The sequence below is a fragment of the Scyliorhinus canicula genome, chromosome 7 (assembly GCF_902713615.1).
Source record: "Scyliorhinus canicula chromosome 7, sScyCan1.1, whole genome shotgun sequence".
NCBI classification, from domain to species: Eukaryota; Metazoa; Chordata; class Chondrichthyes; order Carcharhiniformes; family Scyliorhinidae; genus Scyliorhinus; species Scyliorhinus canicula.
Genome location: NC_052152.1, coordinates 301,229 through 325,698, shown reverse-complemented (window position 1 = coordinate 325,698; position 24,470 = coordinate 301,229). Strand labels below are relative to the sequence as shown.

The 24,470-nt window shown below is 51.4% G+C and overlaps 1 protein-coding gene across 3 annotated transcripts in view; it reads right to left on the bottom strand.

Moving 5' to 3' along the window:
• The window catches only part of LOC119968581 (heat shock transcription factor 2 binding protein), a 156,456-nt gene extending 136,749 nt beyond the window's left edge, over positions 1-19,707 (bottom strand). Inside the window, exons 1-2 of one of the 3 annotated variants that reach the window (XM_038801207.1) lie at positions 19,651-19,707; positions 1,975-2,125 (exon numbers count right to left, since the gene is read on the bottom strand). In XM_038801207.1, coding sequence (XP_038657135.1) covers positions 1,975-2,125; positions 19,651-19,695 — 196 coding nt within the window. In that variant the 5' untranslated portion in view covers positions 19,696-19,707. Of the gene's footprint in view, positions 1-1,974; positions 2,126-19,555 lie in introns of all 3 variants that reach the window. The other 2 variants (XM_038801209.1, XM_038801208.1) reach the window with 2 other exon arrangements.
• Between the last annotated feature and the right edge of the window lie 4,763 nt (positions 19,708-24,470).

The window sequence follows — 24,470 nt, the reverse complement described above, 5'->3', positions numbered from 1 at the left end:
CCTACCAGCATTCTCCTCGTAGCCCTTAATTCCTCGCGACATCAAGAATTTATTTATCTCTGCCTTGAAGCCATTTAGCGTCCCGGCCTCCACTGCACTCTGCGGCAATGAATTCCACAGGCCCACCACTCTCTGGCTGAAGAAATGTCTCCGCATTTCTGTTCTGAATTTACCCCCTCTAATTCTAAGGCTGTGCCCACGGGTCCTCGTCTCCTCGCCTAACGGAAACAGTTTCTTTGCGTCCACCCTTTCTAAGCCATGTATTATCTTGTAAGTTTCTATTAGATCTCCCCTTAACCTTCTAAACTCCAATGAATACAATCCCAGGATCCTCAGCCGTTCCTCATATGTTAGACCCGCCATTCCAGGGATCATCCGTGTGAATCTCTGCTGGACACACTCCAGTGCCAGTATGTCCTTCCTGAGATGTGGGGCCCAAAACTGGACACAGTACTCCAAATGGGGCCTAACCAGAGCCTTATAAAGGCTCAGTAGCACATCGCTGCTTTTATATTCCAACCCTCTTGAGATAAATGACAACATTGCATTCGCTTTCTTAATCACGGATTCAACCTGCATGTTTACCTTTAGGGAATCCTCGACTAGCACTCCCAGATCCCTTTGTACTTTGGCATTATGAATTTTCTCACCGTTTAGAAAGTAGTCTATGCTTGGATTCTTTTTTCCAAAGTGCAAGACCTCACATTTTCTCACGTTGAATTGCATCAGCCATTTCCTGCACCACTCTCCCAAACTGTCTAGATCCTTCTGCAGCCTCCCCACTTCCTCAGCACTACCTGCCTGACCACCTAACTTCGTATCATCGGCAAACTTCGCTAGAATGCCCCCAGTCCCTTCATCCAGATCATTAATATATATGGTGAACAGCTGCGGCCCCAACACTGAACCCTGTGGGACACCGCTGGTCACCGGCTGCCATTCCGAAAAAGAACCTTTTATCCCAACTCTCTGCCTTCTGTCAGACAGCCAATCCTCAACCCATGCCAGTAGCTCACCTCGAACACCATGGGCCCTCACCTTACTCAGCAGCCTCCTGTGTGGCACCTTATCAAAGGCCTTTTGGAAATCCAGATAGACCACATCTAGTATATTAAAGCCATACTTTTGTTCAGCAACTCGTCTCGCGTTCAATTGATGGTACATCAAGTACCCAAATCACTTTTTTCCAATTAAGGGGCAATTTTGCGTGGCGAATCCTAGCCCACACATCTTTGGGTTGTGGGGGCGAAACCCACACAAACACGGGGAGAATGTGCAAACTCCATACGGTCAGTGACCCAATGCTGGGATCGAACCTGGGACCTCGGTGCCATGAGGCAGCAGGGCTAACCCATTGCGCCACCGTACAAAGACTGAAATATTCTGACCGGACCCGGTTAGTTCTTATATTCGCTACCGGAGCCTAGTATAGCAGCCGGACCCAATCCACAAATCCCTGCCCAAACGAAAACCTGACTAGAATATCTCATGGGTACTTTTACTCCACCCAGTCAAAGGCCTTTTCTGCATCCATGGCTGCTACCACCTCCTCAACCTCGCGCCTCTCCGTTGGCATCATTATAACATTTAAGAGCCGTCTAATGTTTGATGTCAGGTGCCTCCCCTTTACAAATCTTGTCTGATCCTACCCGATTACTTCCGGGACACAGTCCTCTATATGCGTGGCCAAGATCAGAAGTACAGTTTTCCTGGGGCAGCACAGTGGGTTAGCCCTGTTGCCTCACGGTGCCAAGGTCCCAGGTTCAATCCCGGCTCTGGGTCACTGTCTGTGTGGAGTTTGCACATTCTCCCCGTGTTTGCGTGGGATTCGCCCCCACAATCCAAAAAAGATGTGCAGGCTAGGTGGATTGGCCACACTAAATTGCCCCTTAATTGGAAAAAATGAATTGGATACTCTAAATTTATTAAATAAAAAAAAGTACAGTCTTCCAACAAAAGCAAAAACATACTCACTTGCTTCAGCAGCTTCCCGTTGGTGAAAGCTCTCCAGGAATTCTCCATTAAGAATCTTTGGCAGAAAGTCTTTGATTTGCATAGTTTCAGTTGTTAGTCTTTCTAAGTCTCTCTTTCGAATTTTAACAAACTCATCTTTGCTCACAGACTTCTGAAACACAAATAATTAGCTGTCGGAAGATTGGTAGATAGCCAAACATCCATGCAGCTCTACAGCATTTAATTATAAATTGTTGAAGATGGAAGGAGCACAGACAAAGTCTTCTTCGTTTTGATTAATGTTTAACTTCTACTATAACAGATTAGCACTGAAAAAGATGAAGACATTGGAACATCGTTGGTCTTAGAAGTTAGCATCATGCAGAGAAGTAATACTGGTCACATCCATGGTGATATGCATATGCATAGCAATGTATAGCAATTTGGGGCAGCGCAGTTGCACAGTGGGTAGTACTGTTACTTCACAGCGCCAGGGTCCCAGGTTTGATTCCCGGCTTGGGCCACTGTCTGTGCAGAATCTGCATGTTCTCCCCGTGTCTGTGTAGGTTTCCTCCCACAAGTCCCGAAAAGCGTGCTGTTAGGTGAATTGGGCATTCTGAATTCTCCCTCAATATACCCGAACAGGCGCTGGAATGTGGCGACTAGTGGTTTTTCACAGTAACTTCATTGCAGTCTTAATGTAAGCCTACATTAGGGGCCTCACGGTAGCATGGTGGTTAGCATCAATGCTTCACAGCTCCAGGGTCCCAGGTTCGATTCCCGGCTGGGTCACTGTCTGTGTGGAGTCTGCACGTCCTCCCCGTGTGTGCGTGGGTTTCCTCCGGGTGCTCCGGTTTCCTCCCACAGTCCAAAGATGTGCGGGTTAGGTGGATTGGCCATGCTAAATTGCCCGTAGTGTAAGGTTAATTGTTGGGTTATGGGTATACGGGTTACGTGGGTTTAAGTAGGGTGATCATTGTTCGGCACAACATCGAGGGCCGAAGGGCCTGTTCTGTGCTGTACTGTTCTATGTTCTATGTGACAATAAAGATTATTAAAAACAATTTTTTTAAATTAAAAAAAATATAGTTGGATGTATGATCTCCGACCATCAGGTGGCGATAGAGATCCACCATGTGACTCCAGAGCTCCGGCAGTTAACTTTCCATGTGAAAATTTGTTAATAAACTATCTTACTAGTCAAAGAACTAGATGTTCCGTGTGCATCTTTACCACGGCCACAACACAGAACGTAACATGGTACCAAGATTGTAGGATAATTAAAGATAACTACAGAGAAGACGGGTGATAGAATCTACCTTTTTAGTAAAGAATCTACCTTTTTAGTATATAACTAACTAAAAGAATAAATGGCCCAAAATTTAAAATGGCTTCTTGTAATATATTGTTAAAACACACTAGACAGGAGACTTCCGGTTGCGGCTATGCGGAGCTAAGCCGCACGTTCGGCAGCTCCCGCTTTAAAAGGACTTGTGGGCTCTTTTAAGGGCCCCAAACGGCGCTGATCCGACGATTCCTGGTGGATAAAGGGGTCTGGAGCAAAACCCCCCGGGATTTATGGTGCGGACTCGAAGTGGGGCGAGGAGAAAAATGGCAGCAGCTCCCCTGGAAAAGCGGGGGTAGGTGGACAAAATGGCGGCCGGTGGAGCCCCTGAGGAGTGGAGGCAGTGGGCTGAGGAGCTGCAGGTGGCCCTTCTGCGCTATTTCACTGAGCTGAAAGGGGAGTTGTTGGAATCCCTGAAGGTGACGACGAGTAAGCTGCTGGAGACCCAGACAACCCAGGGTGCAGCGATACTTGAGTTGCAGCAGCAGGCCTCTGAGCGCGAGGAGGAGGTTTCGGCCCTCGTGGGGAAGGTGGAGATACACGAGGCGCGTCATAAAAAGTGGCAAGATCGGTTCGAGGAGATGGAGCTTCGGTCACGGAGGAAGAACCTGCGGATCCTGGGCCTCGAGGAGGGGCTGGAGGGGTCGGACCTGCCGGCCTATGTGGCCGTGATGTTGAACTCGCTGGTGGAGTTGGTGCGGGTCGGGGGGGTCGGGGTGAGGTTCTATTGCTGTGGGAAACGGGCCGAATGGGTGATGGCCAGGGGCGAGCAGTCGATGGGCTATGGCTAGTCGACGGGGGAGGGGGGCGGGGTGCCCCCTGATCCGGCTGATTACGTGGAACGTGAGGGGGTTGAATGGGCCGGTTAAGCGGGCCCGGGTGTTTTCGCATCTGAAGGGGCTGAAGGCGGACGTGGCCATGCTCCAGGAGACCCACCTGAAGGTGGCGGACCAGGTCCGTCTGAGGAAGGGGTGGGTGGGGCAGGTTTTCCACTCAGGGCTCGACTCAAAGAACCGGGGGGTGGCGATCCTGGTGGGGAAGAGGGTGGCGTTTGAGGCGTCTGAGGTTGTGGCTGATAGTGGCGGCAGATATATGATGGTGAGCGGTAAACTGCAGGGGGAGAGGGTGGTGTTGGTTAATGTGTACGCCCCAAATTGGGATGATGCTGGTTTCATGAGGCGTATGTTGGGCCGTATTCCTGGCCTGGAGGTGGGGGAGGGCTTGATCATGGGGGGGGGGGACTTCAATACGGTGCTGGATCCCCTACTGGATCGTTCTAGTTCAAGGACAGGCAGGAGGCTGGCGGCGGACAAGGTGTTGAGGGGGTTTATGGACCAGATGGGAGGAGTGGATCCCTGGAGGTTCGGGAGGCCGAGGGCTCGGGAGTACTCTTTTTTCTCCCATGTGCACAGGGTTTATTCCCGCATTGATTTCTTTGTTTTGAGCAGGGGACTGGTCCCGAGGGTGGAGGAGGCCGAGTATTCGGCTATTGGGATTTCGGACCATGCTCCGCATTGGGTGGATCTGGAGATGGGGGAGGTGCGGGACCAGCGCCCGCTTTGGCGTCTGGACGTGGGGTTGTTGGCGGATGAGGAGGTGTGTAGGAGGGTTCGGGGATGTATCGAGAGGTACCTCGAGGTCAATGATACTGGGGAGGTCCAGGTGGGGATGGTGTGGGAGGCTCTGAAGGCAGTGATTAGAGGGGAGCTGATCTCCATCCGAGCACATAGGGAGAGGGGGGAGAGGAGGGAGAGGGAGAGACTGGTGAAGGAGCTGTTGAGTGTGGATAGAAGGTACGCGGAAGCCCCGGAGGAGGGATTGCTGGGGGAGCGGCGTAGCTTGCAGGGCAAGTTTGATTTATTGACCACCAGAAAGGCGGAGACACAGTGGAGGAAGGCGCAGGGAGCGGTCTATGAGTATGGAGAGAAGGCGAGCAGGATGCTGGCGCACCAGCTTCGTAAGCGGGACGCGGCTAGGGAGATTGGTGGAGTGAAAGATAGAGATGGGAATGTGGTGCGGCAGGGGGCAGAGGACAATGAGGTCTTTAGGGACTTCTATAGGGAACTGTACCGGTCGGAGCCGCCGGCGGTGGGAGGGGGAATGGAGAGTATTTTGGACAGGCTCCGATTTCCAAGGGTGCAGGAGGAGCAGGTGGAGGGACTGGGGGCGAGTTGGAGGAGCTGGTCAGTGGAATTAGCCACATGCAGTCGGGGAAGGCGCAGGGACCGGATGGGTTCCCGGTTGCATTTTATAAGAAATATGCGGACCTGCTGGGCCCCCTGTTGGTTAGGACCTTCAACGAGGCATGGGAGGGGGGGTGTTCTGCCCTCGACGATGTCTCGGGCGCTAATCTCCCTGATCCTGAAGCGTGATAAGGACCCCTTGCAGTGCGGATCATACAGGCCGATTTCACTGCTGAATGTAGACGCCAAGTTGCTGGCGAAGATCTTGGCCACTAGAATAGAGGACTGGGTGCCGGGGGTGGTACATGAAGATCAGACGGGTTTTGTGAAGGGGAGGCAGCTGAATACTAACGTGCGAAGGCTGCTAAATGTGATAATGATGCTGGCAGCAGAAGGAGAGGCGGAGATTGTGGTGGCATTGGATGCGGAGAAGGCCTTTGACAGGGTTGAGTGGGGGTACTTGTGGGAGGTGTTGGAGAGGTTCGGGTTTTTAGAATTTAGAATTTAGAACAGTACAGCACAGAACAGGCCCTTCAGCCCTCGATGTTGTGCCGAGCAATGATCACCCTACTCAAACTCACGTATCTACCCTATACCCGTAACCCAACAACTCCCCCTTAACCTTACTTTTTTTAGGACACTACGGGCAATTTAGCATGGCCAATCCACCTAACCCCGCACATATTTGGACTGTGGGAGGAAACCGGAGCACCCGGAGGAAACCCACGCACACACGGGGAGGACGTGCAGACTCCGCACAGACAGTGACCCAGCCGGGAACCGAACCTGGGACCCTGGAGCTGTGAAGCATTGATGCTAACCACTATGCTACCATGCTGCCCCTGCTAACCACTATGCTACCATGCTGCCCCTGCTAACCACTATGCTACCATGCTGCCCATGCATGTTTGGGGTGGGGTTTATTAAATAGGCGAGGTTGCTGTACGAGGCCCCGATGGCGAGTGTAGCGACAAATGGGAGGAGGTCCGAGTACTTCAGGCTCCACCGTGGGACAAGGCAGGGGTGCCCCCTGTCCCCCTTGCTTTTTGCGCTGGCAATTGAGCCTCTTACCATGGCTCTCAGGGAGTCGAGGAGGTGGAGGGGTTTGGTGCGAGGTGGGGGGGAGCACCGAGTGTCGCTGTATGCGGACGACTTGCTGTTGTATGTAGCAGACCCGGTGGGGGGAATGCCGGAGGTGATGGAGATTCTTGCTGAGTTCGTGAGTTTCTCGGGATATAAATTGAACCTGGGCAAGAGTGAGCTGTTTGTCGTACACCCGGGAGACCAGGAGGAGGGGATTGGTAGGCTCCCGCTAAAGAGGGCAGTCAGCAATTTTAGGTACCTGGGGGTTCAGGTGGCTAGGAGCTGGGGGACTCTGCACAAGCTCAATTTTACTAGGTTGGTGGAGCAGATGGAGGAGGAATTTAAAAGGTGGGACATGCTGCCGTTGTCGTTGGCGGGTAGAGTACAGTTCGTTAAAATGACGGTGCTCCCGAGGTTTTTGTTTTTGTTTCAGTGCCTCCCCATTTTCGTTCCGAGGGCCTTTTTTAGGAGGGTGAACAGCAGCATTCTGGGATTTGTTTGGGCGCACGGGACTCCGAGGGTAAGGAGGGTCTTTTTGGAGCGGGGCAGGGATAGAGGGGGGCTGGCGCTGCCCAACCACTCTGGGTACTATTGGGCGGCTAACGTCTCGATGATACGTAAGTGGGTAATGGATGGGGAGGGGGCAGCATGGAAACGGATGGAGATGGCGTCCTGTGGAGGCACGAGCCTGAAGGCACTGGTAACGGCGCCATTGCCGCTCCCTCCAACGAGGTACACTACGAGCCCGGTGGTGGCGGCTACCCTCAAAATTTGGGGGCAGTAGAGGCGACACAGGGGGGAAGTGGGGGGCTCGGTGGAGGCCCCGCTGCGGGGGAACCACCGGTTTGTCCCAGGGAACATGGATGGCGGGTTCTTGGGGTGGCACAGGGCGGGCATTAGGAAGTTGGGAGACCTGTTTATTGATGGGAGGTTCGCGAGCCTTGGTGAACTGGAGGAGAAGTTTGAGCTCCCCCCGGGGAATATGTTTAGGTACCTTCAGGTCAAGGCGTTTGCTAGGCAACAGGTGGAGGGGTTCCCTTTGCTGCCCCCGCGTGGGGTAAGGGATAGGGTCCTTTCGGGGGTGTGGGTCGGGGATGGGAAGGTGTCTGACATCTACCTGGTAATGCAGGAGATGGGGGAGGCATCGGTAGAGGAGCTGAAGGCTAAGTGGGAGGTGGAGCTGGGGGAGCAGATTGAGGAGGGGACATGGGCGGACGCCCTGGAGAGGGTGAACTCCTCCTCTTCATGTGCGAGGCTTCGTCTCATCCAGTTTAAGGTGCTGCACCGGGCCCACATGTCCGGATCTAGGATGAGTAGGTTCTTTGGGGGCGAAGACAGGTGCGTCAGGTGTTCGGGGAGTCAAGCGAACCATGCCCATATGTTCTGGGCATGCCCGGCACTGGAGGAGTTCTGGAAGGGGGTGTCGAGGGTGGTGGGATTCAGGGTCAAGCCAGGCTGGGGACTCGCGATATTTGGGGTTGGGGTGGAGCCGGGAGTACAGGAGGCGAAAGAGGCCGATGTCTTGGCCTTTGCGTCCCTAGTAGCCCGGCGGAGGATCTTGCTGCAGAGGAAAGATGCGAGACCTCCGAGTGTGGAGACCTGGATTAATGACATGGCGGGATTCATTAAGTTGGAGAGGGTCAAGTTCGCCCTGAGGGGGTCGGTACAAGGGTTCTTTAGGAGGTGGCAGCCTTTCCTCGACTTTCTGGCTCAATGATAAGGTACTAGGTCAGCAGCAGCAGCAACCCGGGGGGGGGGGGGGGAGGGGGGAAAGTGGAGGGGGGGGGGGGTTCAGGGGGATAGTGTTTAAGTTAATTTGCTTATTGTTAATTTATTTTGTTGTTTGTTGGGGGGGTGGGGGGTTTGGTATATGCGTTGTTACGGGTGCCGGGGGGTGTTTATTATTATTATTGTTCTTACTGTTTTGTTGATATATATTTTTCAAAACATTCCAAGAAAAATTATTTTTAAAAAAACACACTAGACAGTGGGAGAGGCTGTTTCCCATGAGAATAATCAAGATATAAACCTAGACAGACAAACCAAGGACATATTTGCCCAAGTCAAAAGATTTTGGGCAACACTCCCAGAAACGGTTTTCATAGCGACCGATAAGATTCATAAGAAAGGCACATTGCAAATCACCTCATGTTAAAATTAGATGGACAAATACATATCGAATTGAATTAACTTTGAAAGAACTTCAACCCAATCACAGCTAGAAAGGGGAGAGACATTAATGACAGTAGTCATCTTTTAAGTATACGTGCTGGTTTGAATAATTCATTCTAGTATCACTTACTTTAATCACTAAAGCTACTTCTCTGCCCTGTCGCTTTGAATAGCTATTGATTTTATTTTCAACTTTCTGTATTCTGTATTCAATTAGAAGAACCATTAGAGCTTTGATTAATATTGAATTCAACTCAGGACTCTATTTGTTTGGACAAAACGAACTTTAAAGAGGCTCTATATTGCAAGTGAAAAATACTGATCAAGAGATATCTCATTCAAACTGAATAAAAGCAATTTACTCCATACACGAAGCGGTTTCATAATCTGACGAGTGGTGTATATCGTGCCGCGACATGAAAGATACACTAACCAAAGCTCAGATCTAACAACAGGACGAAACAGACTGAAGAAAGGAAAGAAGAAAATTCTTCCACCTACCTGGTAAACTACGGGCAACTCATCGCATGGAAAGACTGTGAAGTTAAAGATGGAAGGTCTGAAGGCATCTCACCAGCTTCAAGTCACCGTTAATGTAGATGAGAATTGCATGTTTTTAAGAAGCAATTCAAACTCTATGTTGCAGCCCATGGCTTGCAGGCACACCCTGAGGAGAGGCGTCTTGCATTGCTGCTCACTGTAGCAGGTCCGCAAGCAATCTAAATTTCTAATACCTTCATTTTCGACAGTGAAGCAGAAAGCAAGAGCTTCGACGAAGTAATACAATATTTTGATCAGCATTGCTCCCTGAAAAAAAGTGAAACGTCTGAACGTTATATCATTCGTACACGTACTCAAAGCTGTAAAGCTGTCGAATCGTTCGATAGTTTTCTAACCGACTTGAGATTGAAGGTGCAGTCGTGTAATTTTAGTACTTTAAAGCCGTCGACGATCCGCAATCAGATAGTGTTCGAGATATCAAATGAGAAGGTACGCGAGAGGCTATTGAGAGAAGAGGAGCTTCAGTTAGAAAATGCTATCAAGATTTGTCATGCAAGCAACCTAACTGCACAGCAGATTAGTACGCTCAACCCGGAACATTTTGGCGCCTACATGGAAGAAGACGTCAGCGCCATAAGCATTGTGATGCATTGAATAAGAAACGTGGTCTCAGTGCAGGCAGCTATTTTAAGTGGCTGGCCGATCGGGTCTGCCACTTTATGACAGCGGTGCGGCGATCAACATTTGCCACGGCAATGTCCAGCATTTGGGAAGGTGTGTTTCAAGTATGGCAGAACCAATCACTTTGTAAAACAATATTTTCCCGTCTAACAGTGGACCAAACAGGATCAGTCAACGTGATTGATGAGATGTGCACTAAAGACTTGTTTTTCTTAGATCTGATTTCGACTGAGCACACAATGGGTCCGAATATGCAAAGTGAATCAGTTGCGGCAATACTGATGGTAATGTTGATACTATTGAAGACAGATGGACAATTCCATTGGTGCTGAATGGTACATTGATCAAATGCAAGCGCAACACGGTGGCAAGGCCAACCTTATCAGTTTTTTCCAATTTGAACGGCTGTGAGTTGAACCAAAAGTTGTCAAACAAGACTACTGAAAAGCTACAATGGGAATGAGATTGTGATGCTGGGCGCATGTGAGCTCGAAGCATGGGTACACAACAGAAATCACATCATACCATTTTCCATTGTGGACAGGAAGGCGAATCCATCATTGGAGCAGAAGCATGTGAGGCACTGAACCTAGTTGAGCAGCTGTACATTCAAGACAGCGTTACGACAGAGGTGGACACAGAACGCAAGTCCATCATCGGAGCGGAAGCATGTGAGGCACTGAACCTAGTTGAGTAGCTGTACATTCCAGACAGCGTTATGACAGAGGGTCATTGCAACTGGCAACGAGATAAAGTGGAGCAGTTATCCGATTAGATAAAAGCAAAAGCCAAGGTGGAGGAAGGTAGCCCAGATGAAGAGATGGAGGAGGCAAAAGGAAATCCAGAATTCTTGTTGACAAGTCTTCGAAAATGTGGGTGCACTCAATGACACGATACAGGAGGATGATGAGCTTATCTTAAAGTATTTACAAGACGTAAAGGTGAAATTTTCAAATCCTGGACAGCCAATGAGTTTCACTCTGGAGTTTACGTTTGAGCCAAATGAGTATTTCACAAATGAAACAGTGACAAAAACATACCGGATGAAATCACAGCATGAGGAATCAGACTTCTTCTTCCTTGATGAACCATAAATTACGGGATACACAGGGTGCCAGATCGACTGGCAGAAAGGAAAAAACATCACACTGAAAACCATTAAGTAGAAGCTGAGGGGTCGGGCGCCGGTAGAACAGTTATGGAAATTGTACTAAATGACTCTTTCTTCAACTGTTTTAGTCCTCCTAAAGTTCCAGAGCATGGAAAGCTGGATGAAGGTTTTGCAGCAAGACTCGCTACTGATTTGAAATTGGTTACTTCTTGCTGGAATACATAATTCCTTGAGCAGTGCTATACTTCACAGGAGAAGCTATTACAGACGATGATGATGAATGTGAAAACTCCAAGATGGAGTGTGCAGGGGTTGAAAGTGAGATTGCAACAGCTGACAAATTAGCTGAGAGCGCAGCCAACTGAAGAAATAATGACCATTTTGGAACATTGGCTCCAAAGAAGCACGCTGATTTATCCTCTGCCCACGGAATAGTTCCTGCAGTGGATTCCAAAGTACTCGAGGCCAGTCCATCAAAAAAACTTGCAGCAAGAACAGATGGATACATTTTTGTGCAGATCTACAACAGCAGGCGAAGCATGTATCGTTATATCAGATGAGGATGAGCCGCTAATTGAGCCTTAAACACAAGTGAAGAAGTAATGGCTAATATTGAGGATATTGACCGAGCTAAGATATGCGAGGGTTTGCAGATCATTCCTGAAGTCACCAACTTGCCTGCAACTGCGAAAGCATCCAAATGTATGCCGACATTGGATGCCTCACCAGTTGATGGGCATGCTTTACAGCGCACGAGGGCAACCAAAAATATAAAGGCATCTTGATAAACACATGGATAGGATGGGTATAGACCACAAGACATAGGAGCAGAATTAGATTACTCAGCCCATCGAGTCGGCTCCGCCATTCAATCATAAGAACATAAGAACTAGGAGCAGGAGTAGGCCATCTGGCCCCTCGAGCCTGCTCCGCCATTCAATTAGATCATGGCTGATCTTTTGTGGACTCAGCTCCACTTTCCGGCCCGAACACCATAACCCTTAATCCCTTTATTCTTCAAAAAACTATCTATCTTTACCTTAAAAACATGTAATGAAGGAGCCTCAACTGCTTCACTGGGCAAGGAATTCCATAGATTCACAACACTTTGGGTGAAGAAGTTCCTCCTAAACTCAGTCCTAAATCTACTTCCCCTTATTTTGAAGCTATGCCCCCTAGTTCTGCTGTCACCCGCCAGTGGAAACAACCTGCCCGCATCTATCCTATCTATTCCCTTCATAATTTTAAATGTTTCTATAAGATCCCCCCTCATCCTTCTAAATTCCAACGAGTACAGTCCCAGTCTACTCAACCTCTCCTCATAATCCAACCCCTTCAGCTCTGGGATTAACCTAGTGAATCTCCTCTGCACACCCTCCAGCGCCAGTACGTCCTTTCTCAAGTAAGGAGACCAAAACTGAACACAATACTCCAGGTGTGGCCGCACTAACACCTTATACAATTGCAACATAACCTCCCTAGTCTTAAACTCCATCCCTCTAGCAATGAAGGACAAAATTCCATTTGCCTTCTTAATCACCTGTTGCACTTGTAAACCAACCTTCTGTGACTCATGCACTAGCACACCCAAGTCTCTCTGAACAGCGGCATGCTTTAATATTTTATCGTTTAAATAATAATCCCGTTTGCTGTTATTCCTACCAAAATGGATAACCTCACATTTGTCAACATTGTATTCCATCTGCCAGACCCGAGCCCATTCACTTAACCTATCCAAATCCCTCTGCAGACTTCCAGTATCCTCTGCACTTTTCGCTTTACCACTCATCTTAGTGTCATCTGCCTTCTTATTTGCCTTCTTAATCACCTGTTGCACTTGTAAACCAACCTTCTGTGACTCATGCACTAGCACACCCAAGTCTTTCGGAGCACTGCTCCTTCCTCAGGTGAATGCCTCATCTTAGCGTCATCTGCAAACTTGGACACATTGCCCTTGGTCCCCAACTCCAAATCATCTATGTAAATTGTGAACAATTGTGGGCCCAACACTGATCCCTGAGGGACACCACTAGCTACTGATAGCCAACCAGAGAAACACCCATTTATCCCAACTCTTTGCTTTCTATTAATTAACCAATCCTCTATCCATGCTACTACTTTACCCTTAATGCCATGCATCTTTATCTTATGCAGCAACCTTTTGTGTGGCACCTTGTCAAAGGCTTTCTGGAAATCCAGATATACCACATCCATCGTGGCTGATATAGCTCACTCAGCTAAATTGCTGGCTTTTAAAGCAAACCAAGCAGGCCAGCAGCACGGTTCGATTCCCGTACCAGCCTCCCTGGACAGGCGCCGGAATGTGGCGACTAGGGGCTTTTCACAGTAACTTCATTGAAGCCTACTCGTGACAATAAGCGATTTTCATTTCATTTCATTTCATATTTTTCTCATCCTCATTCTCCTGCCTTCTCCCCATAACCCATTATTAATCAAGAACCTATCTATCTCTGTCTTAAAGACACTGAGTGATTTGGCCTCCACAGCCTTCAATGGCAAAGAGTTATGCAGATTCACCACCCTCTGGCTGAAGAAATTCCTCCTCATCTCTGTTTTAAAGGAAAGTCTGAGTTTGTGTCCTCTGCTTCTAGTTTTTCCTACAAGTGGAAACATCCTCTCCATGTCCACTCTATCCAGTTTCAATAAGATCCCCTCTCATCCTTCTAAACTCCAACGAGTACAGACCCAGAGTCCTCAACCGTTCCTCAAAAGACAAGCTCTTCATTCCAGGGATAATTTTTGTGAACCTCTTCTGGACCCTTTCCAAGGCTAGCACGCCCTTCCTTTGATATGGGGCCCAAAACTGCTCACAATACTGCAAATGGGGTCTGACCAGAGCCTTATATAGCCTCAAAAGGACATCCCTGGTCTTATATTCTAGCCCTCTTGACATGAATGCTAACATTGCATTTGCCTACCTAACCACCGATTGAACCTGCATGTTAACCTTAAGAGAATCCTGATTTGCACTGGCAGAATTAACAAAGAAATTATCTTTATACTGCTTTGTTCCCGATTTCAGCTTCTTCACAATGGGTTGTTCACCAGAGGCCCTGGAGCTCATGCCAGCACTGCTTTGTCCTGCTGTGGACTCTTGAAATCGCTCCAGTAGATTTAGTTGTGAGAGCCTGGCCTATTTATATATCTGGCCCTCTCTTCCTTATTATGAAATGATCCATTTTAAAATTTTCAGTCCTGCTTGTTGGCAGCCACCAAATGGAGGAATCTCTCTTCCAAGATATTGGGCCTAAAGCAGTGGGCGTTGATGTCAGTGTACGAGCCAGGCTTGTTACCCGCTCTCATCGGCTTTTCTGGCGGGAAGACTCCATTGTTTTTAGAAAGTAATTTGGTGCTGGGAAGCGCTTTGACGTCCGGAGGCTGTGGTAACGGGACAGCGCATTGACGTCAGGAGGCGTTGGTAATGGGACAGCGCACTGACGTCAGGAGGCTGTGGTAACGGGACAGCGCACTGACGTCAGGAGGCTGTGGTAACGGGACAGCGCATTGACGTCAGGAGGCGTTGGTAATGGGACAGCGCACTGACGTCAGGAGGCTGTGGTAACGGGACAGCGCACTGACGTCAGGAGGCTGTGGTAACGGGACAGCACATTGACGTCAGGAGGCTGTGGTAACGGGACAGCGCACTGACGTCAGGAGGCTGTGGTAACGGGACAGCACATTGACGTCAGGAGGCTGTATGCCACACTGGACTCCAGGCTGCCCTCCAAGTTATGGAGTAATACACACATGAGCTGCAGCCTTGCGAGCGGGGTAGACCCAGGACAGGACGGGCTGCTGGGGAAGGCTAGCGCAATGGCTGAGTTGATGAACAAAGACGGAGGGGTTCAAATATCAGGCCTGCACACTACCAGATCCGCCTGAGTGGACATTCATGCGAGGGACAGAGGGCATTTTTGCAAATGTCAATTGAAGCAGTTAGTCACTTGTCCCAAGGTTCCTCCCAACATCCGTCCGTGACCTACCCGCAGGCCCAGACCCCGACTTTGAAAATCCTTCCTTAACCTAACCTGCCCCTCCCTGGACACTCAGGGCAATTGATTACATAAGGACTAGGAGCAGGATTAGGCCATCTGGCCCCTCGAGCCTGCTCCGCCATTCAATGAGATCATGGCTGATCTTTTGTGGACTCAGCTCCACTTTCCGGCCCAAACACAATAACCCTTAATCCCTTTATTCTTCAAAAAACTATCTATCTTTATCTTAAAAACATTTAATGAAGGAGCCTCAACTGCTTCAATGGGCAGGAATTCCATAGATTCACAACCCTTTGGGTGAAGAAGTTCCTCCTAAACTCAGTCCTAAATCTACTTCCCCTTATTTTGAGGCTACGCCCCCTAGTTCTGCTTTCACCCGCCAGTGGAAACAACCTGCTCCCATCTATCCTATCTATTCCCTTCATAATTTTAAATGTTTCTATAAGATCCCCCCTCATCCTTCTAAATTCCACGAGTACAGTCCCAGTCTACTCAACCTCTCCTCATAATCCAACCCCTTCAGCTCTGGGATTAACCTAGTGAATCTCCTCTGCACACCCTCCAGTGCCAGTATGTCCTTTCTCAAGTAAGGAGACCAAAACTGAACACAATACTCCAGGTGTGGCGTCACTAACACCTTATACAATTGCAGCATAACCTCCCTAGTCTTAAACTCCATCCCTCTAGCAATGAAGGAAAAAACTCCATTTGCCTTCTTAATCACCTGTTGCACCTGTAAATCAACTTTTTGCAACTCATGCACTAGCACAACCAGGTCTCTCTGCACTGCAGCATGTTTTAATATTTTATCATTTAAATAATAATCCCTTTTGCTGTTATTCCTACCAAAACGGATAACCTCACATTTGTCAACATTGTATTCCATCTGCCAGACCCTAGCCCATTCACTTAACCTACCCAAATCCCTCTGCAGACTTCCAGTATCCTGTGCACTTTTTGCTTTACCACTCATCTTAGTGTTGTTTGCAAACATGGACACATTGCACTTGGTCCCCAACTCCAAATCATCTATGTAAATTGTGAACAATTGTGGGCCCAACACTGATCCCTGAGGGACACCAGTAGCTACTGATTTCCAACCGGAGAAACACCCATTCATTCCCACTCTTTGCTTTCTATTAATTAACCAATCCTCTATCCATGCTACTACTTTACCCTTAATGCCATCAATCTTTATCTTATGCAGCAACCTTTTGTGTGGCACCTTGTTAAAGGCTTTCTGGAAATCCAGATATACCACATCCATTGGCTCTCCATTATCTAATTCACTGGTAATGTCCTCAAATAATTCCACTAAATTAGTTAGGCACGACCTGCCCTTTATGAACCTATGCTGCATCTGCACAATGGGACAATTTCTATCCAGATGCCTCACCATTTCTTCCTTGATAGATTCCAGCATCTTCCCTACTACCGAAGTTAAGCTCACTGGCCTATAATTACCCGCTTTCTGCCTACCTCCTTTTTTAAACAGTGGTGTCACGTTTGCTTATTTCCAATCCGCCGGAACCACCCTGTGAATGTGTCTTTAATTCACTTATCTATCAGTCCGGAGGAAACAGTCTCGAACACGTTCGTACTTTAGAATATTCTTTATTGGGCAGCCCTCTAGGTATTCCAAAGAAACACCTGTGGGAGAGTGCCAAAGTTTTGGCCCAAAACATCCTATCTTTATATTTTTTTTAAGGGGCTGTCCCTTACTTTCACTTAGGCTTGCCCCCATTACAAATTATAGCTTGTTTTTACCAAAGATCTAATACATGATTAACTTGTTATTGCCATATTTTCAATACATGATTTTACAGACATTGAGGTTATCTATTGGCACATAAGCATATAGCAATTTTAGCAAAACAACAGGTGTTCAGCCACTTTATCAATGGCTCCCACATTTCATATTCCGTCATCCAGCCATCTTCCTTGTTTCTCAAGGCTATTTGGCATGAGTCGGCTCATGAATTCAATAATAACTCCCTTATTAGTAACTTTCCACTAATGTGTCCCATTAATTCTGGATTGTTCTAGCTATTAACCCTTGCTTCACATTCTCAACCTCAGAGTCTAGTGCATTTTGGTAAAGTATCACTAGTGCATTTGCAATTTCCCTAGCCATCTCTTTTAGCACTCTGGGGTGCAATCCATCAGGGCCAGGATACTTGTCTACCTTTAGCCACATTAGTTTACTCGGAATCAGTGGATTACTCAGAGTCACTGGCACTGGATTACTCAGAGTCAATGGATTACCCGGAGTCCGTGGATTACTGTGAGCCACTGGATTACCCAGAGTCAGTGGATTACTGAGCCACTGGATTACTCTGAGTCAGTGGATTACCAGAAATCAGTGGATTACTCTGAGCCACTGGGTTACCAAGAGTCCGTGGATTACCCAGCCATTGGATTACTCTGAGCCACTGGATTACCCTGAGTCAGTGTATTACTGATCCACTAGATTACCCAGAGTCAGTGGATTGCCTGGAGCCACTGGATTACCCGGAATCGGTGGATTACTGAGCCACCGGGTTACCCAGAGTCAGTGGATTACCCAGAGCCACTGGATTACTCTGAATCAGTGGATTACCCGGGTCAGTGGATTACCCGGAGCCACTGGATTACCCGGCGTCAGTGGATTACCCAGAGCCACTCAATTACCCAGAGTCAGTGGATTACCCTGAGCCAGTGGATTACTCTGAGCCAGTGGATTACTCTGAGTCAGTGGATTACCCTGAGCCATTTGATTACCCGGAGTCAGTGGATTACCTGGGGTCAGTGGATTACTCAGTCAGTGTATTACCCCGAGTCAGTGGATTACTCTGAGTCAGTGGATTACCCAGAATCGGTGGATTACTCTGAGCCATTGGATTACCGAGCCACTGGATTGCTCTGAGTCAATGGATTACCCAGAGCCACTGGATTACTGAGCCACTGGATTATCCAGAGTCAGTTGATTACTCAGAGTCAGTTGATTACTCAGTCAGTGGTTTACCCGGAGACAGTGGATTACTCAGAGTTAGTGGATTACTCGGAGTCAGTGGATTGCCCAGAGCCACTGGATTACCAGGAGCCACTGGATTACAGAGCAACTGGATTACCCGGAGCTACTGGGTTACCCAGAGTCAGTGGATTACTGAGCCACTGGATTACCCAGAGTCAGTGGATTACTCTGTCAGTGGATTACCCGGAGGATTATCCAGAGTCAGTGGATTACCCAGAGCCATTGGATTAGCCAGAGTCAGTTGATTACCCGGAGGCAGTGGATTACTCGGAGTCAGTGAATTGTCCGGTGTCAGTGGATTACCGAGCCACTTGATTACTCTGATCTACTTGGTTACTTTGATCCACTGGACTACTGAGCCACATGATTACCGGGAACCAGATGATTACCCGTAGTCAGTGGATTACCCAGAACCACTGAATTAGAGCCACTGGATTACCAGGAGCCATTGGATTACCTGGAGCCACTGGATTACCCGGAGTCAGTTGATTACTCAGTCAGTGGGTTATCCTGAGTCAGTGGATTACCGAGCCACTAGATTACTCTGAGCCACTGGATTACCAGGAGCTGGTGGATTACCCGGAGTTGGTGGATTACTCAGAGTCAGCGGATTACCCAGAGTCACTGGAATACCGTGAGCCACTGGATTACCCGGAGTCAGTGAATTACTGAGCCACTGGATTACCCGGAGTCAGTGAATTACTGAGCCACTGGATTACCCGGAGTCAGTAGATTACCCAGAGTCAGTAGATATGGGGCTGGTTTAGCTCACTGAGCTAAATCACTGGCTTTTAAAGCAGACCAAGCAGGCCAGCAGCACGGATCGATTCCCGTACAAGCCTCCCCGGACAGGCGCCGGAATGTGGCGACTAGGGGCTTTTCACAGTAACTTCATTGAAGCCTACTCATGACAATAAGCGATTTTCATTTTTCATTTCATTTCATTACCCGGAATCAGTGCATTACTCGGAGACAGTGGATTACCCAGAGCCACTGGAATACCGGGAGCCACTGGATTACCCGGAGTCAGTGAATTACTGAGCCACTGGATTACCAGGAGTCAGTGAATTACTGAGCCACTGGATTACCCGTCGTCAGTGAATTACTGAGACACTGGATTACCCGGAGTCAGTGGATTACCCAGAGTCAGTGGATTACCGGAGTCAGTTGATTACCCAGAGCCACTGGATTATCCAGTCAGTGGATTACCCAGAGCCACTGGATTACCCAGAGCCGCTGGATTACCCAGAGTCAGTGGATTACCCAGTGTCACTGGATTGCCCGGAGTCCGTGGATTACCGAGAGCCACTGGATTACCCAGAGTCAGTGGATTACCCGGAGTCAGTGGATTACCCGGAGTCAGTTGATTACCCAGAGCCATTGGATTACCCAGAGTCAGTGGGTTACCCTGATCCACTGGATTACCCTGACTCAGTGGATTACTCAGAGTCAGGGGATTACCCGGAACCACTGGATTACCCGGTGTCAGTGCATTACCCTGAGGATTACCCGGAGTCAGTTGATTACTCGGAGCCAGTGGATCACTGCCAGGCCGGGTGAGTGGATCCCCGCTCAGTGGATCCCGCGCTTACCGAGCTCCCGCTGCCTCGCGCCGCCATTTCCCGCTCTCTGCGCATGCGCCCAAACCGCCAGCCCCGCGCGATTCCCGCGCAAACAGCGGGGACGGAGCTTCAGAGGCAGCCGACCAATAGGAGCGCTGATAGAGCGGAGGGCGGGCTGGAGAGAGCGGGGTAGGGAGGGTGGGGAGAGCGGGGTAGGGAGGGTGGGGAGAGCGGGGTAGGGAGGGTGGGGAGAGAGGAGAGTGGGGAGAGTGAGAGTGGAGTGGGGAGAGTGAGAGTGGGGTGGGGAGAGTGGGGTAGGGAGGGTGGGGAGAGCGGGGTAGGGAGGGTGGGGAGAGCGGGGTAGGGAGGGTGGGGAGAGCGGGGTAGGGAGGGTGGGGAGAGCGGGGTAGGGAGAGTGGGGAGAGAGGAGAGTGGGAGTGGGGAGAGTGAGAGTGGGAGTGGGGAGAGTGAGGAGGGTGGGAGTGAGGAGGGTGGGGGTGGGGTAGGGAGGGTGGGTAGGGAGAGTGAGGAGGGTGGGAGTGGGATAGGGAGGGTGGGAGTGGGGTAGGGAGAGTGGGGTGGGGAGAGTGAGGAGGGTGGGAGTGGGGTAGGGAGAGAGGAGGGTGGGAGTGGGGTAGGGAGAGTGAGGAGGGTAGGGAGAGTGAGTGGGTGGGGGTGGGGGGGGAGGGTGGGAGTGGGGTGGGGGGGGGAGGGTGGGGGTGGGGGGGGAGGGTGGGAGTGGGGTGGGGGGGGGGAGGGTGGGAGTGGGGTGGGGGGGAGGGTGGGAGTGGGGGAGGGAGGGGAGGGTGGGAGTGGGGTGAGGAGGGTGGGAATGGAGTAGTGGGGGTGGGGAGAGTGAGGAGGGTGGGAGTGGGGTAGGGAGGGTGGGAGTGGGGTAGGGAGGGTGGGAGTGGGGTAGGGAGGGTGGGAGTGGGGTAGGGAGGGTGGGAGTGGGGTAGGGAGGGTGGGAGTGGGGTAGGGAGGGTGAGGAGAGTTGGGTAGGGAGGGTGGGAGTGGAGTAGGGAGAGTGAGGAGGGTGGGAGTAGGGTAGGGAGGGTGAGGAAAGTGGGGTAGGGAGGGTGGGGAGAGTGAGGAGGGTGGGAGCGGGATAGGGAGGGTGAGGAGAGTTGGGTAGGGAGGGTGGGAGTGGAGTAGGGAGAGTGAGGAGGGTGGGAGTGGGGTAGGGAGGGTGAGGAAAGTGGGGTAGGGAGGGTGGGAGCGGGATAGGGAGGGTGGGAGTGGGGTAGGGAGAGTGAGGAGGGTGGGGAGTGGGGCAGGGAGGGTGGGGAGAGAGGAGGGTGGGAGTGGGGTAGGGAGCGTGAGGAGGGTGGGAGTGCGGGTAGGGAGGGTGAGGAGGGTGGGCAGTGGGGTGAGGAGGGTGGGAGCGGGATAGGGAGGTTGGGAGTGAGGGAGGGTGAGGAGAGTGGGGTGGGGAGAGTGAGGAGGGTGGGAGCGGGGTAGTGGGTGTGGAGGGTGGGGTGGGGAGAGTGAGGAGGGTGGGAGCGGGGTAGGGAGAGTGAGGAGGGTGGGAGTGGGGTGGGGGAGAGTGAGGAGGGTGGAGTGGGGTAGGGAGGATGGGGAGATGAGGAGGGTGGGAGCGGGTGGGGAGAGTGAGGGTGGGAGCGGGGTAGGAGGGTGGGAGCGGGGTGAGGAGGGTGGGAATGGAGTAGTGGGGGTGGGGAGAGTGAGGAGGGTGGGAGTGGGGTAGGGAGGGTGAGGAGAGTTGGGTAGGGAGGGTGGGAGTGGAGTAGGGAGAGTGAGGAGGGTGGAGTGGGGTAGGGAGGGTGAGGAAAGTGGGGTAGGGAGGGTGGGGTGAGTGAGGAGGGTGGGAGCGGGATAGGGAGGGTGGGAGTGGGGTAGGGAGGGTGGGAGTGGGGTGGGGAGAGTGAGGAGGGTGGGGAGTGGGGCAGGGAGGGTGGGGAGAGAGGAGGGTGGGAGTGGGGTAGGGAGAGGGAGGAGGGTGGGAGTGGGGTAGGGAGGGTGAGGAGGGTGGGAGTGGGGTGGGGAGGGTGGGAGCGGGATAGGGAGGTTGGGAGTGAGGGAGGGTGAGGAGAGTGGGGTGGGGAGAGTGAGGAGGGTGGGAGCGGGGTAGTGGGGTGAGGAGGGTGGGGTGGGGAGAGTGAGGAGGGTGGGAGCGGGGTTGGGTGGGAGTGGGGTAGGGAGAGTGAGGAGGGTGGGAGTGGGGTGGGGAGAGTGAGGAGGGTGGGAGTGGGGTAGGGAGGATGGGGAGAGTGAGGAGGGTGGGGAGTGGGGCAGGGAGGGTGGGGAGAGAGGAGGGTGGGAGTGGGGTAGGGAGAGTGAGGAGGGTGGGAGTGGGGTAGGGAGGGTGAGGAGGGTGGGAGTGGGGTGAGGAGGGTGGGAGCGGGATAGGGAGGTTGGGAGTGAGGGAGGGTGAGGAGAGTGGGGTGGGGAGAGTGAGGAGGGTGGGAGCGGGGTAGTGGGGTGAGGAGGGTGGGGTGGGGAGAGTGAGGAGGGTGGGAGCGGGGTTGGGTGGGAGTGGGGTAGGGAGAGTGAGGAGGGTGGGAGTGGGTGGGGAGAGTGAGGAGGGTGGGAGTGGGGTAGGGAGGATGGGGAGAGTGAGGAGGGTGGGAGCGGGGTGGGGAGAGTGAGGGTGGGAGCGGGGTAGGGAGGGTGGGAGCGGGGTGGGGAGAGTGAGGGTGGGAGCGGGGTAGGGAGGGTGGGAGTGGGGTGGAGAGAGTGAGGAGGTTTGGAGCAGGGTGAGGAGGGTGGGAGCGAGGTAGGGAGGGTGGGAGTTGGGTAGGGAGAGTGAGGAGGGTGGGAGTGGGGTGGGGAGTGAGGAGGGTGGGGGTGGGGAGAGTGGGGGAGGGAGAGTGAGGAGGGTGGGAGCGGGGTAGGGAGGGTGGGAGAGGGATAGGGAGGGTGGGGAGAGTGATGAGTGGGGTGGGGGAGTGAGGAGGGTGGGAGCGGGGTAGGGAAGGTGCAGACAGTGAGGAAGGTGGGGGGGGGGAAGAGAAGGAGATTGTGAGGGGGGTGAGAATGGGGGAGTGGTTCCTGTGAGGGGGAGTGGAGGGTGAGTGATGAGGGACTGGTTTTTGGGAAAGGAGGTCTTTGATAAGGGAATGGGGAGAGAGATGGAGGAGGGACAGATGGGGGAAGGTGTGATGTAGACTATGGGTTGAGGAGAAGATAATGGAGTGGGAGGAGGGTAGAGGTGGACTGGGCAGATGAGGGTGTGTTAGGGATGATGGGAGTGAAGACGGGGGATAGGGAGGAGGTGATCAGTGGAGGGAGAAATTGAGGAGGGGCTGATGGGGATAGGTGGAGATAGATGAGAGGTAATGGGGAGAAGGGGGAGGGTGATCCAGAGGAGATGTGCTGGGACGGAGGAGAAATAGAAGACAAGGAAAAATGAGGAGTGAAGGGGACTACAGGGAGATGGCAGAGGGATGGGCGATGGGGTGGAGTAGTTGCTCGGACAGAGGTGCAAAGAGTTGTGGACGAGGGGATGATAGGGTTGAAGGGGTATTTGGGAAGAAGGGGAGTTGGAGGGGGGATGATTGGGAGTTGGGGTTGATGGGGAAGAGGGGTAGATGGAGGAGGGGGTGATAGGGAGGAGTTCAAGCTGGGGAGTATAATAGGCTGCATAGGAGAGGGTGATGAGGACAAGGACGATGGGGAGGGGAGAGAGGAGGGGGTGAAAGATGGGGAGGAGGGGGTAGACGGGGAGGAGGGGGTAGATGGGGACCTGGGGGTAGTGGGGAGGACGGTAAGGTCAAGAGTGATGGGAAGGGGGGAGGTGTAGGACAGGGTGGTGAGGGTGATGCGGAGGAGGATAGGATGGAGGGGGAAGATGGAGGATGACGGGGGAGTAGTGAGGGTGTTTGGGAGGATGGCAGGTTTCTCCTTTCAAAGTGCATTATCACACACTTTTCCACATTGTATTCCATCTGCCACTTTGCCCACTCTCCTAGCCTGTCCAAGTTGTTCTGAATCCCGCCTACTTCCTCAATGCTACCTACGCCCACTCATGGATTAGTTTTGTGTGGCACCTTATCAAATGCCTTCTGGATGTCCAGAAGCTACACCTACAGGATCCCCATTCTCCACTTTGTTTGTTACATCTTTACAGTGAGAGGGTGGGAGTGGAGTAGGGAGGGTGGGGACAGTGAGGAGGGTGGGAGTGGGGTAGGGAGGGTGGGGAGAGTGAGGAGGGTGGGAGTGGGGTAGGGAGGGTGGAAGGGGGTAGGGAGGGTGGGAGGGAAAGAGAAGGAGATCGTGAGGGGGGAGAGAATGGGGGAGTGGTTCCTGTGAGGGGGAATGGAGGGTGAGTGATGAGGTGATGAGGGACTGGTGTTTGGGAAAGGAGGGCATTGGTAAGGGAATGGGGAGAGAGATGGAGTAGGAACAGATGGGGAAGGTGTGATGTAGACTATGGGTTGAGGAGAAGATAATGGAGTGGGAGGAGTGAATGGGCTAGGGTATGGCAGATGGAATACAATGTTGACAAACGTGAGGTTATCCATTTTGGTAGGAATAACAGCAAACGGGATTATTATTTAAATGATAAAATATTAAAACATACTGCTGTGCAGAGACCTGGGTGTGCTCGTGCACGAGTCGCAAAAATTTGGTTTACAGGTGTAACAGGTGATTAAGAAGGCAAATGGAATTTTGTCCTTCATTGCTAGAGGGATGGAGTTTAAGACCAGGGAGGTTATGCTGCAATTGTATAAGGTGTTAGTGAGGCCACACCTGGAGTATTGTGTTCAGTTTTGGTCTCCTTACCTGAGAAAGGACGTACTGGCGCTGAAGGGTGTGCAGAGGAGATTCACCAGGTTAATCCCAGAGTTGAAGGGGTTGGATTACGAGGAGAGGTTGAGTAGACTGGG